Raw genomic sequence first — 14,679 nt, 5'->3', positions numbered from 1 at the left:
TGAGTAAATATTAACTGTTTATATATAAAAAAAAAACATTATGTGGATAAACCCTGCTGATTTCAATCCTCACAGGTTGAATGACATTTGTATAGGCAATCTTAATATAAAAATGACACTTTCTCCAAATTTTCAAATCCAGAGGAATATCATCGTTAATAGACTAAAAGTCTAAATTCTGCTTCCAAGGAAAAGTGGTGGTACAGGTTCTCCTTAAGGATGGTTTCCATTTTTTTACATGGCAGCACACTCTGCTTTTTTCATTATTTTAAATAGGTGTTGAAAATATCAGATTTTGAGTCTGGGTGTTTGGGGTGGGCAGGTGGGGTGGTTAGAGGTAGGAGTACATTAGACTATGAGAATGAACCAGAATGGGCACAAAGCACATGAAACTTTCAGGTCATCTGGTTCATTAATGTAAAAAGAACACTTCTGTTATCAGCAATCAAAACTCAAAATATTGGTGAGCATATGGGGTGCTTTTGATCAGCATGTTTCCCAGGGTGGCTGGGTATGAAGAACTTTTAGGATACTGGTGACAAGTAGTGTTGTTGTGGTTTAAGTTGTTAACTGTTGCATCTTTTAAATCATATTTGTTAAAATAAGGCTCAAGTTTAGCATTTCCTCCACAGATCAACAGCTCTAAACCTTTCAGTCTTAAGTTGCCATTCCTTTTCAAGATCCCTGAAGAGAAATGAGGGTTGAGAAAACAAATCCCTAACACAAAAATAAGTTTCAAAACCTGTAGGTTTAAGAAACCTTTAGTCCAATTCTGCTTTCAGTTATGGCAGTGTAATCTATGGAGTAATTATGTGAGATTGCAAGGTGTTTAAGTCAATGTAATACAGAGGAGAATTGGACTTAGTGTTTCTCAGTGAACTTTTATATGGCTTTTCTCTGTCATTCTTTAGATAGCTGGAGATTTATCAGGTCTTTGATTCCAATGATAATGATTCTACTGTGTAATATAGATCAGAAGAACGAGGCTTCTAATGTCCTGGAAGCTTCTACTAGTTCTCCTAATAAATATATTTGAGCAAAAGCCTCATTATGAATAAGTTGCAGTGTAAATTAATTACCAAACTAGATTGATTTAAAAAAATAGAGAGACCATTTTAGTAATTTGCCTATTTATAAGCCTATTGAAATGAAGCTGAAAAAAGGAGTAAATGAGTTCTGCTCCATCTGTGGTTGAATGCCTGAAAATGAACGAAAGATAAGTCTATTTGAAATCTTCAATATCCATTTAGTTCAATGGGAGTATTGAGGAGTCTTAATTATATTTAAGGGAAAACCCTTGAAATTAAGGGAAATTAATTGTGATCTGAATGAGGTCTTGACCCAAAATCCATTGAGGTTATTTTTCAAACTTACTGAATAACGTAAATCAGAAAAAAAGTCACCAGACTCCCATGTTACACTGCTATAAGGTCAGAATTGCTCCTCCGGAGGCTAGTTGTAACCAAATGCAAATCGTCAGAGAACTACAATAGTAATTGTTTAAAAATATTTAGACAGACTACCTCTTCAAAACAATACTCAAATCCATCAGGCCATGTTAAACCTGTGCAAGTCTCTAACGCGTAGAGAATTTCTCTGAGATGGTACCCCTGGAACTGGTGCATGCTACAACTGCGGTATTAGTTTATATCTGTAAAACTGACTAATTGTTTAGTAACATTCAAGGTTTTCTTTCCCTTCCTGCTGCAGAATAAATTGGAGTAAAACATAAAGTTGCAGGGCTTTTTTTCATTCTGAATATTTGTATGTTTTTTTTGTCCTGCAGTTGAACTAAAATTTAACCTGGACCAATACGTCAATAAAAGATACCCGGGTCTGGTGAAAATAGTGCGCAATAACAAACGAGAAGGACTGATCCGAGCCAGAATCCAAGGCTGGAAAGCAGCAACCTCTCCTGTCGTCGGGTTCTTTGATGCTCACGTTGAGTTCAACATTGGCTGGTAAGTTGTTGGCTGTTCCCACAGGGACAGCAGCACTTTACACTGTGCCCTACGTCTCAAAGGCTGTGAAAGAGATTTACTCAGTGACAGGGAAGCTGAAAAGCTATAGGGACAAGACAGCTGTAGGCTGGTGTTATCACATTAGCAATTACTTTTGAATAATATTCTTGATTATTGCAACATTGCCAACAATCTTCTGCAATAGCTGCAAGATCCATAAAAAAGCTGTTGTGCCTGCTCTGCTACAGTTCAGTGGAGAGAGAAGTAATTTAAACCACAATGAATATGAAACCTCCAGAGCAGTCAAAAGGGGAAACACCATTAAGGAGGCTCTGGGCTGGAGGCAGATGCATGCTTTCAAGCACTTTTCTTATCTCCTTGTCATTTTCTATCATTTCTCCTTAGAAGCTTGAATACCAATCTGATTTCCTCATCAATTTTCTTGCATTCACATTTGAGGGAAACATTGAATTATTTCCTGCATTTTTTAATGGAGCTTGAAATTAGCACACATTTCCTCATCCCCTTTGTTTTACAAGAGAGCAGTATTGACTGTGGCAAGCACTGTTTTGGGCTTAATGGGCCAGATCTGCAGTTGGAGTAAATCTCTGTAGTACCACTTAGTGGCATTGCCGGAAGTGAGGCCTGAAGGAACTAACATGTACAGTCAGCTGAAAAGGGGCTGCTGGGCCCTTCAGTATGTGAAATGTGTGTTTTCCAAAGCTAGGCTGGTATTTGATAATGATGATGCAGGGTTATGGTGGAGTTGATTATGTTCTGCAGTTCCGGGAGATATCCCTGGGTTAAAACTAAAAATAACTGTGCTTACAACCAGTGAGAAATTTTAATTGCAAAGGAGTGTTTATTTTTATATGTTCATGAATATCTTTATAAAATGGAAGATGCAATAAAATAAGTCTTGTGGTGCAACTGGTTTATGTTCACCCCATTTTTCCCCCAAGACTATAATAGCAGTTGTAGTAATTTTCTAGAAGCTTAAGAGCTGGTTTAATTTATTTATTTATTTACTTTTAAAGCATATAGGTCTTTCAAATCATTACAAATGTTCATCTAGGGTAATATTGGCTACTGGACAGAGTCAGGGACTGGGGAGAGCATACTCTGGGTGCTATGCCCAGTGCTTGTCCTGCCCAAGCTGCAGTCTTCTGAGCTTTGCAGAGAATTTTGTTAATTCAAACAAAATAAAGGACGTTGAGATCTTACTGATGTACTCTACCCAGAGAAGTTAGGCAATGGTGTCAGTAAGCAGGAAAGGGGTTTGTGATTGCTTTTGGGTTTGTTTTAGGTTTTTTTAATCTTACTGCTTTGCATTAATGTCAGAAAGGGTTGAAATCGTCATAGCAAGAACCTAGACTACTTAGTAAATGAGAGTGTGTGTATATCCCAGATAAAAAGTGTTTGCATTTACTGCATCCTCCCTGGTGTCTCTCCTTTCAACAAGTGTGCTTAAGTCTCAGGAATACTGCTGAGCCAGTCTGTGCAGCTGCTTTGAGACCACTTGGCTTCTGGAGTGGCTGCAGAGGATGAAGGAAAATAGCAAACGTGCACCAGGAACATCACGTGTCCCTTTGTTTCAGAGCTGCATGTGGAAGCACAGGCTGTTCCTTTCTGGTGTTTATGTTGTTCCACTCAACCTTTGGGGCTGCTATGGCCATCTCAAACCTTGTTTTACCTGTTTCCTCCTACTTTTAATTCTGTCTACCTGTGCATATGCAGTTGCCTGTCATATCAGTTTTCATCTTAGCTCCTTTTACCAGGAGGGACTGGAATTCCTTCCATCTGGATTGCTGTGTTTTTCCCCACCAGATTGACACTACCCCTACTCTATAACCCTATACACTTGGTAGTCATGCAGGAGTGTCTTGTTAAAGTACTGCTATTCTGTTCTTCTTCCAAGTCTCATCTTGCATAAATATTTCCCCCCATTTACAATGTATATTCATGTATTCAGAGGCCACATGGATTGCTCCAACTCAAAGCTGTCCATGGATTTTTTGTGAGGCAATTAAGAAGAAGCCAATTCCTTTACCACAGAAAAAAAAGCATTAGCTTTCTGTTTGGTTTGTGTTCCATCTAAAAGTCAAGCACCTGCAGTACAGTTTTAGTCTTCCAGTCAGTGGCTGCTTTACCTGCCTAATCAGTTGGCAGATCAATTTATAAAGAATCAAAGAAGGACTTCACTTTCTTATTAAATATGCAGGACTCTGACAATAAGAAAACTTTTCTTTAAATAATATTTGCCCCATTTATGGGTGAGCTTTTACCTTATATCGCACTATAGCATTTTATGGGCTCTCATAGCATTACTCTCCAGGGACGCTTCTTCTAAACTAAAATGCAATCTGGTAGGATATAAAAAAAAAAACCAAAAACCAAAACCCAAACCTCTACAACCTGGCAGGTCAAATTAGCTATTGAATTATTTATTTTGCTGTGCTTAATTGCTGCTTTTTTGCTTCTCGGGTGTTGAAATGTATTAGTACAGAGCAGAGATTTTCTAGTGACCTGTTCCCCTGAAGGCTTTTGATAGTGTGAGCCAATACTGCTGCTGTGAGAGCAAGAGTGGAGAGGACTAGCTGAAAGGGAGGCCATTACTATTAACTTTCAAATGTAATTTTAAATTAAAATTACATGATAATGTATGTGTACAGTTCATATTTTAAATTCTACCTGTCCTACAGTTTTAATGGTTACTTAATGTCAATAGGAGTAGCATCTCGAGTCAGCAACCCAACAGAACCAATTGATATGAAAATCTCCTGTACATTCCTCTCTGAGGGTGTATTTAAGCCTGTATAGTTCAGTTTTCCCTTCAGTCCTCTGAAGATTTCAGCATTCCTGCTCTGACTTTTGTATTAGGTCCATCCAGTGTGCGTTAAGCAACATAACACTGAGTATGGACCACTACATCCCAGCTGCTAATCGTGTTGCACAAGATGTGGAGCATTATATAAACTCCTGTCTTTGAGATGGGAAAGAATAACATGACAAGGATAAGAGAACTTCATTATATCTGGGAACAGCAAAGAGAGATAGCGGAGATGGGGTGTTAATTCTCTGGGTGAGAAAAAGGACACATTGAGTGAAGGAGAGCAGAAATCAGTAAGTGAAAGGCAGAAACCACAATATGCTAGCAGCTGTAAAGAGGGTGCTAGGAGCCGCAAAGGAAGACATAATGATGGAGTACTATACTTGCATTCTATCTTAGGAATTGCCTTTGCTCCTGTTGCAGAGGTAGTATCTGCACCGAATGGAGTTATGCAGTACTGTAGTAGTTAAAATTTTGCCAGACTAAGGGGAATTATCAATAAGGAAGCAGTGGAGTAAGAGGATATAATGAAAAGATTTCAATATACCAGAGACAGACCAACATGAGAAAGAGGACCTGAAAATTAAGCCAAGTATCCATCAGACTGCACCACACACATCCCATCATTATGGATTTTCCTGGAAGTTAGCAGTGTTTTAAAAATACAGAAAACTGGTATTTTAATGAACTAGGAAGAACCAAAGATCAGGATCCCTAAGTCTGTGAATGATGCTTGGCAAATGCTATTTTATACTGTAGTATGTAGTGCAATTTGTTGTAGTGTCTGTAAGCAATGGATTCTCGAGAAAGTATGTAAAGAAAAAAGGAAGTTGATTTCCTCCTAACCTTCTAATGACTTTGGTTATCTCAAGTACTCTGTTACAGAAACTTGGTTATGCTCTTGTAGGGCAAAGCCACAAGGTCTTTGGCCCCCTTGAAAGCTCCCTTGTTACTATTTTCATGCAGTGTACTGAAAGCCAAACTGTGAGCAGGCAAACTCCCCACCTGTTCAAGCTCAGGTGGCTCTTCAGGGACCTGGCGAGGTCCAGGTGGCTTTCTCCTAGTGAGAGAAGTGCTGAAGGTAAGGGTGAACTTATGTTTGCAGTCCTCATCCTATGCGGTCCCTCCCCTGGGGAGGGTAAAAGCCTATCACTCCTGCTCAGGACATGGCCCATTGCAGCATCCCTGGTACCATGCTAACTTTGACCTGGGAAGATTTATTTATTTAAAAGTGAAGGAAAAGACATGGTTTTATTAAGGGAATTTGTTCTCATCCAAAGCTTCTACCATCACACAATATCAATTTGCTAACATAATAGAATACATGCTTTAGAGGGCAAAAGTGAGCTGATACTAAGTGGAGAGGGAAGTGTGCAACATCAGCCATGTGGGCTTCTTGGATTGATGGGACAGCACCAGCTTACATACAGACAACATGCCAGAAAAGCAACTTCAACTATTCATCTACCTAAAGAACCTAGAGTGTTCATTGAAGCATCATCATTGCTTTTCAGTGGTGCAGAAAAGAGCTATTGAGATTTGGCAGCCGAAGAGCTGATCTTTAACTCTCCAGCAGGCATTTATGCTGTGTTGGCTCCATTCTTGCTGGGGGCTGGAGGTCTGAACCTTCCCCAGGCACACAGGAATGCTGATAGAGATGTGAGGTAGAACAGATGGGGAATTTCTCTCTCCTCTTAGAGACTGAGGAAGGAAGTATGAATTATTTTTTTAATTATTTTTTTTTAGTTTTCTGAACACTTATTTACAGGAAAGTCATTCTGCATGAAATATCCCTCAGTTGGCCATAATGAAGAATTATATATGTGAGTAGATCTGCTTGTCTGCATCTGATAAATGTATATTGTCAGTGAAATTTGAGGTAGTGTGTAAAATCACATGCAAAATAAGCTTTCAATTTACACAGATCTTTTTTTTCTTATATTCTCTGTTAAGTTTTTACTTCATGGTGCATGACAGTGGTACAGCCAGAGTAAAATATGGTTTTAAACTTACTAAGCCATAAAATCTAGCAGATGAGGCCATGTTGTATTTCTTTTATGTCTTGTAAGGACTCTTCCTTAAGTCCTTACCAAAAAAAAAAAAAAAGAAGAAGAAGAAATTCTAATTTGTGAAAAGAGGGGGAGGAAAAGCGTTGGACTTTTTAATGTTAGTTCTTCATTTTTTATTGGAGTAAAAACTAGAATAGTGATGGTGGAGAGAAACAAAAGACCTGTTAATCTCAAAAGAACCCAGAGGTTAGGGTATTTGGGTACCCACTTGGGAGAGGGAAAAATTTGAGAGACATTTTCCAATGCAATTCCTGTTATTTAGGAAAGGATTTATTTTTGGGCAAAATCAGAAAAAGTGTAGTTTGGGGAGAGGCAAGGGGCGAGGGAGTTATTGACAAATGCCTAGTACAATCATTCTAAGTAAGAACTGGAAAGTGTTCTGGGTCTTCAGATGATGCGTGTTAGCAAAGCGTCCCTGAAGTTGTGAAGTCCATTGAAGTAGGAGAGTTGTACAGCAGAGGATCTGGCCTGCAGCATGCATGGGGTTTCTCTTAGATCCCGTGCATTTATTCATATGTTGTGCCTTTTTAAATGTCTGCTTGAAGTCAGCAGGTGTTTTTACATATTTGAAGAGATGAATTATATAATCATGCGTGCTGAGGAGCTCATTACTTACTTGGTTTTATCTGTTTTCTATCTGGAAGAAGCTGTTCTTAGCATTGTGAAAAATTAGGCTTCCCCAATGGCATGAACTCTCCAGCAATCTGATGGGGATGTAAGACAGCATACAGTTTTTGTTTGCTGTGGTTGCCCGTGGGGTTTCAACTGCTCTGAATTGGCCCAATATTAAATACAGAATGCATATATGTTCAAAGAGAGACTTACAATGGGATTAGAGGAGCCTGTGTGATCACAGTATGACCCCTGCCTTTGCTCTCAATCTTCTTACAGGCTTATTCTATAGTCTGCGTTCCAACTCTTTTCCTAACTCTAATGTTTATATAGTGGGAGCACTTGTTCTTTGAGGCCCACAGTACTGGCACTGCTGGAGCTCCCGCTGAGTCATCATGGGTGCTCAACACCTTGGAAAATCCAGTGTTCATCCAGAAATTGACCCACTGGTAGGCAAGGCATCAAATGCATGAAATGCCTGTGCTATTTATGGCTAGTGATATGCTCAAGAGTCTTTGACAAATTGACACATCCTTTTGTTATGAACTTGCTCTCCATCAGAGATTCCTTCCCAAATTCTCCAAGAGAGTTTCTGAAAGGAGAAATCACTTACCTGCTGTGGATCTTCCTCCCAGCACATCGTTGTGCCTGTGGGAAGCCCAACAAAATCATGGGACAGCAATATGCTTTGTGGAGTTTCAACCAAGCACTGTCAGTTGCAGGGCTGAGTCCTGGGAATGAGACTTCAGCAGTGTGTTACCGTATTTCTGGAACTGTTTCAGAGGAGTGAAACCCAGGTGAAAATACCCTTTAGCCTAGTGGAGTCTATAACAGTGCTAAATTTACTGTCCTTTCTCTTCTAGCTTTAACCATTCGCCAGCAATCTATTCAGAGTGAGAGGAGGACACTGACAGTATATGTATTTCAGTGAGGACAGAAGGGAGGAACTTCTTATGTCACTCATATTCCAGCCCAAATTGTCTCCTTGTTTTTTATGAAGTGGAAAAAAGAACTGGATAATGTGAAGTACTACCTTTAAAGCTGAATATTTTGATTATACTTACTGAAATCCATCATGTCTATGAATATGCCTAGGAGATTTTTTTCCTCTTGCTCCAGTAAATAACCTGTTAACAATATATGCTACTCTGTGCCCATAAAGCACATTGATACAAGTTAGGAACCCAGTATTTTTGCATCTGTGAAAAACAGAGATTAATCTCAAAATTCACATCCAGTTTATGTACCTAATCAGGCAAGGCTGAATCCTGCCTCACTGCCAACAGTGGCCATGTGGAAAGGAAATAACATATTTGCAGCTCATCAGTATAGCATGCTGAACATACCTGGACTTCAGCAACCTCTTCCACTCTGTCCTTTTAGTCTTGGGAGCTGCCAGGAGCACCTGACTTCTGCAGATACACAGTGGAAAAAAACAAACGGGGAGGGGGGGGGAGCCAGGGAAAGGACATTGGTGTCTATAAAGAGGATGAGTAAATCTACATAATAATGTAGCAGCTTAAAATTGGTAAAAAAAATTAGAAATTACTAGGAAAGATTTAATCATAATGCTTTCAAAAACCTGAAGCAATTAGACAAAGCCAGAATTACCAGCAAGGTTGACAAAGGATTTGATGAATGTGCAGCTCAGCTTACAGAGACAAAGACATTGTGTAAGTCCATTCAGGCTAATAGAGCTACTCCAGCGCTGGATTTTGCTAGCAATAAATAGCAATTAAAACCCCCTCATATTTCATGGATTACCTAAAATAAGCAATGTAAACACAGTCCATTACCCAGTCCTAGTCAAGCTTGTAGTCCTTCATTGACCATTACCTAGGGATCTTGGCAGGCAGAAAACCAGAGCACAGGCAGTGGCGGTGGTGCAGAGGGCACTGGCAGAATCTGGGATTTGAATGTTGCTGTAGATCCCACTCAGATGAGCTAGCCCTTGGCGTCTGATACCCCAGCGCTGTTCTGCTGTCCGTGCTCAGGCAGGACAAGGTGTAAAACCTCATGGGTGTATAATGTTTAATTAAAAGGCTCTCCATTCTGAGTTTTGCTAAGTAACAGAGAACAATTCTGCACTAGATTTTCCATCTGTGACTCAGAGCCTTCTCGCTTCCTTGTGAGTGTGAACATATTTTGGAAGTTAGATAAATGTGCAGTCTGTCCAGATACTACTGAACCTTTCCTCTTCCTAATAACTGCAGGGATATGATCTCCACACATGTAGATACAGACAGAGGAAGAAAGCCACTTCCATTGGGGAGAATGGGAGGTTGAGAAAATGAAGTTCCAGCAGGTTTTTTCATACTAGTTCACTCCATAATCTTGGCGTGGGATTTTACCTTATCTGTAACCTGAGGGTAGAGATATCAGAACTTGTTGAATTAATAATATATTCAACATTTAAATTTCTTGAGTGCAGGGGACTGAAACAGAACTTTCATCACATGGACAGCTTTCAGACACTTCAGATTTCATGAAAGTTCAAAATCTGAGATTGCAAATTAATAGATTAATAGAGATTAATGAAATTTCAGAATTTTTTTTTTATTTGACTGCTCCTTGTGCCCCTCCTTGTGCTCTCCTTGTGCCCCTCGGATGCAAAGCGCCAAGTCAGGGGGTAATGCATGTAAGCCATACCACCAGAAAAACACAGGAATTCAGTCAACTGTAGAGTGATGGGAGTAGTTTGGTGATGGCTGGTGTGATAGCAGCACCAGAGCTGGGAATGGATTGTTCTTGTTATGAGGAAAATGAGGACCCAGATTAGCATTTCCAAGATGCAAATATCAAATGAACACAATCACAAATATGATTGAGGGCTGAAAATCAGAGTGACTGTTAAATATTTTCTTCACATTCGTTCTCTAACCATTATTTGGGATACACTTCCAACAGTCCAATTTTAAGCTGTCTTGCAAAGTAGCAGGCTAAATTCCCCTTATATTCAAAACAGGCCCCTCTGGAACGTTAATAATCTCACCTTTTTCCAGTGTCAACATTATTATGAGAAGCATCTTTCTATGAAAGTGTCACCCTCCGCGCCTCTCTGCTGAGAATGAAAGTTTGAGGCAATTACCTTGGATATGGGGGGTCTATTGCAGACATCTGACATTAAAGGTGAAGAATTCCTACCTTTTTTAGCTTTTTCATTGCATGATTTGAATCTACCCTTCAAAGTAAAATGTGTGCAAAATGAACACACAAAGAGGAACCGCAGAAGGAACACAGAAACTTCAGGATAGTTTTAAGTATGATGGTTAAATGGTCTTGCTTTGTATCAACATAAACATCCCAGTAATCGAGGACTTGAGGATTTGGTGACCAAAGAACTCTAACCAAGAGATAAAAATAGTTTTAAATACTCCCAGTCTTTTCTTGCTTGTCAAAGACCTGTTTTGAGATTCAGATGGTAGTGAATGATAGAATTAAATTCGTACAAAGGAAACTCCTTTATAGATCTCTGATTCCAAAGGCAGGCAGGCAGTTTTCCTGCTTTGCAGGGCAGATCTGGAAATCAGACCCAAACATAATAAATTTTCTGCATGCTATGGGAGTCACTGGGTGCAACTGTGTCTGGTTCCAGGTCTCACTGGAGGATATAATCCCTCTGCTCTGAGACTTCCCCGCTGCACCAAATCTGTAGATGCAATGCGCAAGGCTTCAGGAGCAGGCTGCCTCCCAAGGTGTTTATCGGGTTTGCAGGGGAACTCAGAGTCAGCTCTGCGACAAGGCTTCTGCTGCAAGTGCTCTGCCTGGACAGTGACCTGCTCCAAGGTCTTTTTTTTTCGCCTGCACAAGTGTGAAGATGAGGATTGAAGGGACAGAGTGTACCCTCAACAAGTCTGCTGATGTTACAAAACTGGGAGGAGAGGATGATACACCAGAAGTCGGTGCTGCCATTCAGCAAGACCTGGACAGGCTGGAGAGCTGGGTGGAGAGGAACCTGATGAACTTTCATTCAAAACCTGCCTGGACACGACCCTGTGCAGCCGGCTGCAGGGGAGCCTGCTTTAGCAGGGGGCAGGGCTAGGTGATCTCCAGAGGTCCCTTCCAACCCCAACTATTTTGTGGTTCTGTGGTTCTTTTTCCAATCATACAATTAGTGGCCTGTCATTAGTGACATCTATACCTGTTGCTTGCTGTTTTGAAATCCTTTATGTCAGAGGCCAGAAGGGAGTGGGAGAGACTCCTGCTGATCCTATGCACAGGAGTTAGCACAGCCATGCGTTGAGGCACCTGATTTTGATGGGAGAGGGGTGTCTGGCCCTCATCTCCATTGCTCTGCTGCGTTTTCTGCTGCTGCCTCTAGACTGATAGGCAGAGATAACATTATGGAAAGAACAAAGCAGATTCATCTTTTCTGCATTCTTCCCTGCTTTATTGGATTTGGAAGAGTTTTTCTGCCATCCACCCAATCGTTTTTAAAAGGGTTAGTCTGATAAATGTAATCTCATGTTAGTAATGTAAGAATGTAAGTGGCTTATCCTGATTTTGTGGGTCACATTGACTCCTTAAGTATGTGCCTGAGTGTGGCTTGCAGACTCTATGAGTTGGCAGTCTGAATCCTGTACTGCATTGTTCTGAGTCTCTCTCAGTTGTTTCTTGTCTCCCACAGAAAAAAAAAAAAAATCTCCTTTGAATCTGGGATGCAGTTCTCTAAATGCCATGCAAAAGAAGGGGCAAAACCAAACGTATGATCCTGCTAAGGAAATATTTTAAAGCCAAAAAGGTACTTAACAACCTGAGCTGAAATCATTGTACCGCCCCTGGGCTGCTGCACTTTCATGCTTCTGTGGAGGCCTTTGGTAACTTGCGGGACTGGGCTTTGACAATAGAAGTACTGATGAATTCAAATGTCATTTTTTGTAGAAGAATCCAAATCAAACTAGTTTAACTCTCTTTGACTTACCTCCAGATGAAGTGCTGTGACACCTTGTCTTTTGGTCAGTTATGCTCTTATTTTACATTGTTTTGTGATGGTTTGTTTGGAGTAAGTAGCTCATCACCAATACTCAGTTCCACTGAACCTGCGTGCCTTTTTATTGATGTGGGAGGAGTGAAAAGAAGAGAAAGCAAGCAGTATGTGACCTCGTGTAAGTAATGTGGAGTCTGTGTACATGAAAGAAATATTTTGGCTGCATTCAAGTACAGGGAAATTGCTGTCTTCTTACAGAAGTGATCAGAAAATGTATGATAGTTCAGATTGAGGCAATGAAGACTGAAAATGGAGGTTGAATTAATTTCATAACTTGTTCCTTTCTGTTGGCCTACACAAGAAAATACATGGTAACAAACTAAAGATAAGATAACAAACAAAGTATAAGGTAACAAATTTGAAACCACAAAGGAACAATTGCCTTTTAACCAACAACAAAAGAAAAATGACAAAAGATCAGTGTTCAAATCCTACTCTTTCTGTGGATCACAGCAAACCACCATTCCCTTAAAGATAGATGCGAAAGCTCTGCAAAATCTTCAAAGCTTATTTCAAGGGGAAACACAGTTACAAAGGGATGAACCAGCAGCTGTTTCTAATACTACTTTGAGAAGTGCTTTCCATCCTTATGTAAGTCTGCTACCTCTTTGGATCAGTTTCTCTGTAAATTGATAGCAACTTCAGGCTACCTTGGTCAGAAATGAATGTTTTCACTAAAGCTTTTTACTTTCCTGAAACACTTTGGGATGTAGCTTCTCTTGAAAGCACATTGATGTTTTAAAGCCTTTTGAAATGATGGCACATTTCCTGCAGTTCACTGCTTTTGCACCATCTGGCAATGGAAACCTTCTTATCAGCAAAGGGGTTTTAGAAGGCATAATGCAGCCACGCTTGTCATTCAGACTGGGTCCGATGGGGTCAGTCCTAAGGAAACAAGATTAAAACCTTTGAGTAACCCTCAGGTTCATTCAGTCCCTGGTGTGTAGTTTGCCCTTTAGGCCTTGTCAGCGGGAGCAGGTATTTAATTGCTACCAGTTATCCTGATTGTGTCACCCTTATGCAACCATTTAGTCACTCTTGGTGATAGTGTCTCTCAACACTTGTCCATTGCAAAATGAACTGACAATCTCCAGGCCTCAGAACAAGTGTTCGGTAAAATTTAGTGTTGTTAAACTCTGGTATAGTTTCACAAAGGTAATAATTCATGTGCTGTTACTCTGTGAAGTATCCCATACCAAGCTTCAGCCTTTTCCGTGTGTAGCAGCGATCCGTATCCGACCCCGCTGTGCTGTGCTCTGGGCTGCCAGCTCACTGGGTGCCTGCTCTCAGGATTGGAGAACTGCGCTGGGCAGACTGCAAAGCAGCACCTGGGATTACTGGATGGCTGTAAAACATTTTGCTGTTTTTATTGTTCTCAGGGTGGAACCTGCACTTACCCGGATCAAAGAAGATCGAAAGCGGATCATCTTACCAGCAATTGACAATATCAAGTACAACACTTTTGAAGTGCAGCAATACGCCAATGCAGCCCACGGCTATAACTGGGGCCTCTGGTGCATGTACATAATCCCGCCGCAGGACTGGCTCGATAAAGGGGATGAGTCAGCTCCCATCAGGTAAATCTCCCATGCGCTGTCACTGTGGTACTAGCAATGTTTCCGTCTCAGCTGTCTGCCAAGGGGGATTTCAAGTGAAGCAAGGCTACAGGCTCTGTACCAATAGTCAAATGAAAAATGAAAGTGAAGAAAACAGATGGCTTTACAAAGCTGGGGACGTATGTGTCGCATCTCGGAGCTGCGCCACAGTGTGAGCAGAAGTGCATGTGCTCTAGTTGTGAATGTGTGGTTCAAGTTTGCATCGTAGCCCTTAGTAGGGTAGCAGGATCTTTTTCATCTATGCTTTTATTTTCCAGCGGACTCTAGCGTGAGTAATAAGCCAGTGAAACGTGTGCATGAGAAACAAAGATAGTTTGTGTGTGATTACAAAGACACTGGCTTCACTTGTGGTCTGTAGGCAGCACTCTTGGCCATCAGCCCAAACCAGAGTTTCCCAGCAGCACTAGTAGGAGATGCATTAGCCTTGCCTTGTTCAAGAGTTGCACTTTTTTTTGAGATTTGCACATGTTCTGAGTTTTCCAACTGGATTCATTTTAAAATGAAGCTGGACCACATAGAGTCTCATTTTATTTTTCTCTATAAGGGAATGTTTTACCTTACAGAAATGGAATTTTCTAAGGAAATACTGTTTCAGGATTGTAAT

The 14,679-nt window shown here is 40.6% G+C and overlaps 1 protein-coding gene across 5 annotated transcripts in view; it reads left to right on the top strand.

The window, feature by feature from the left end:
* Window positions 1-14,679, top strand: part of GALNT9 (polypeptide N-acetylgalactosaminyltransferase 9) — a 313,510-nt gene that overhangs the window by 169,179 nt on the left and 129,652 nt on the right. For all 5 annotated transcript variants that reach the window (XM_080373517.1, XM_080373516.1, XM_080373515.1 and 2 more), the window contains 2 exons: window positions 1,787-1,961; window positions 13,839-14,036. In XM_080373517.1, the coding sequence (XP_080229643.1) occupies window positions 1,787-1,961; window positions 13,839-14,036 (373 nt within the window). The remainder of the gene's footprint in view (window positions 1-1,786; window positions 1,962-13,838; window positions 14,037-14,679) is intronic.

This window comes from Falco punctatus, assembly GCF_963210335.1.
Source record: "Falco punctatus genome assembly, chromosome: 1".
NCBI classification, from domain to species: Eukaryota; Metazoa; Chordata; class Aves; order Falconiformes; family Falconidae; genus Falco; species Falco punctatus.
Note: the sequence above shows the minus strand (reverse complement) of the source record. Positions and strands in the feature narration are given on the sequence as shown.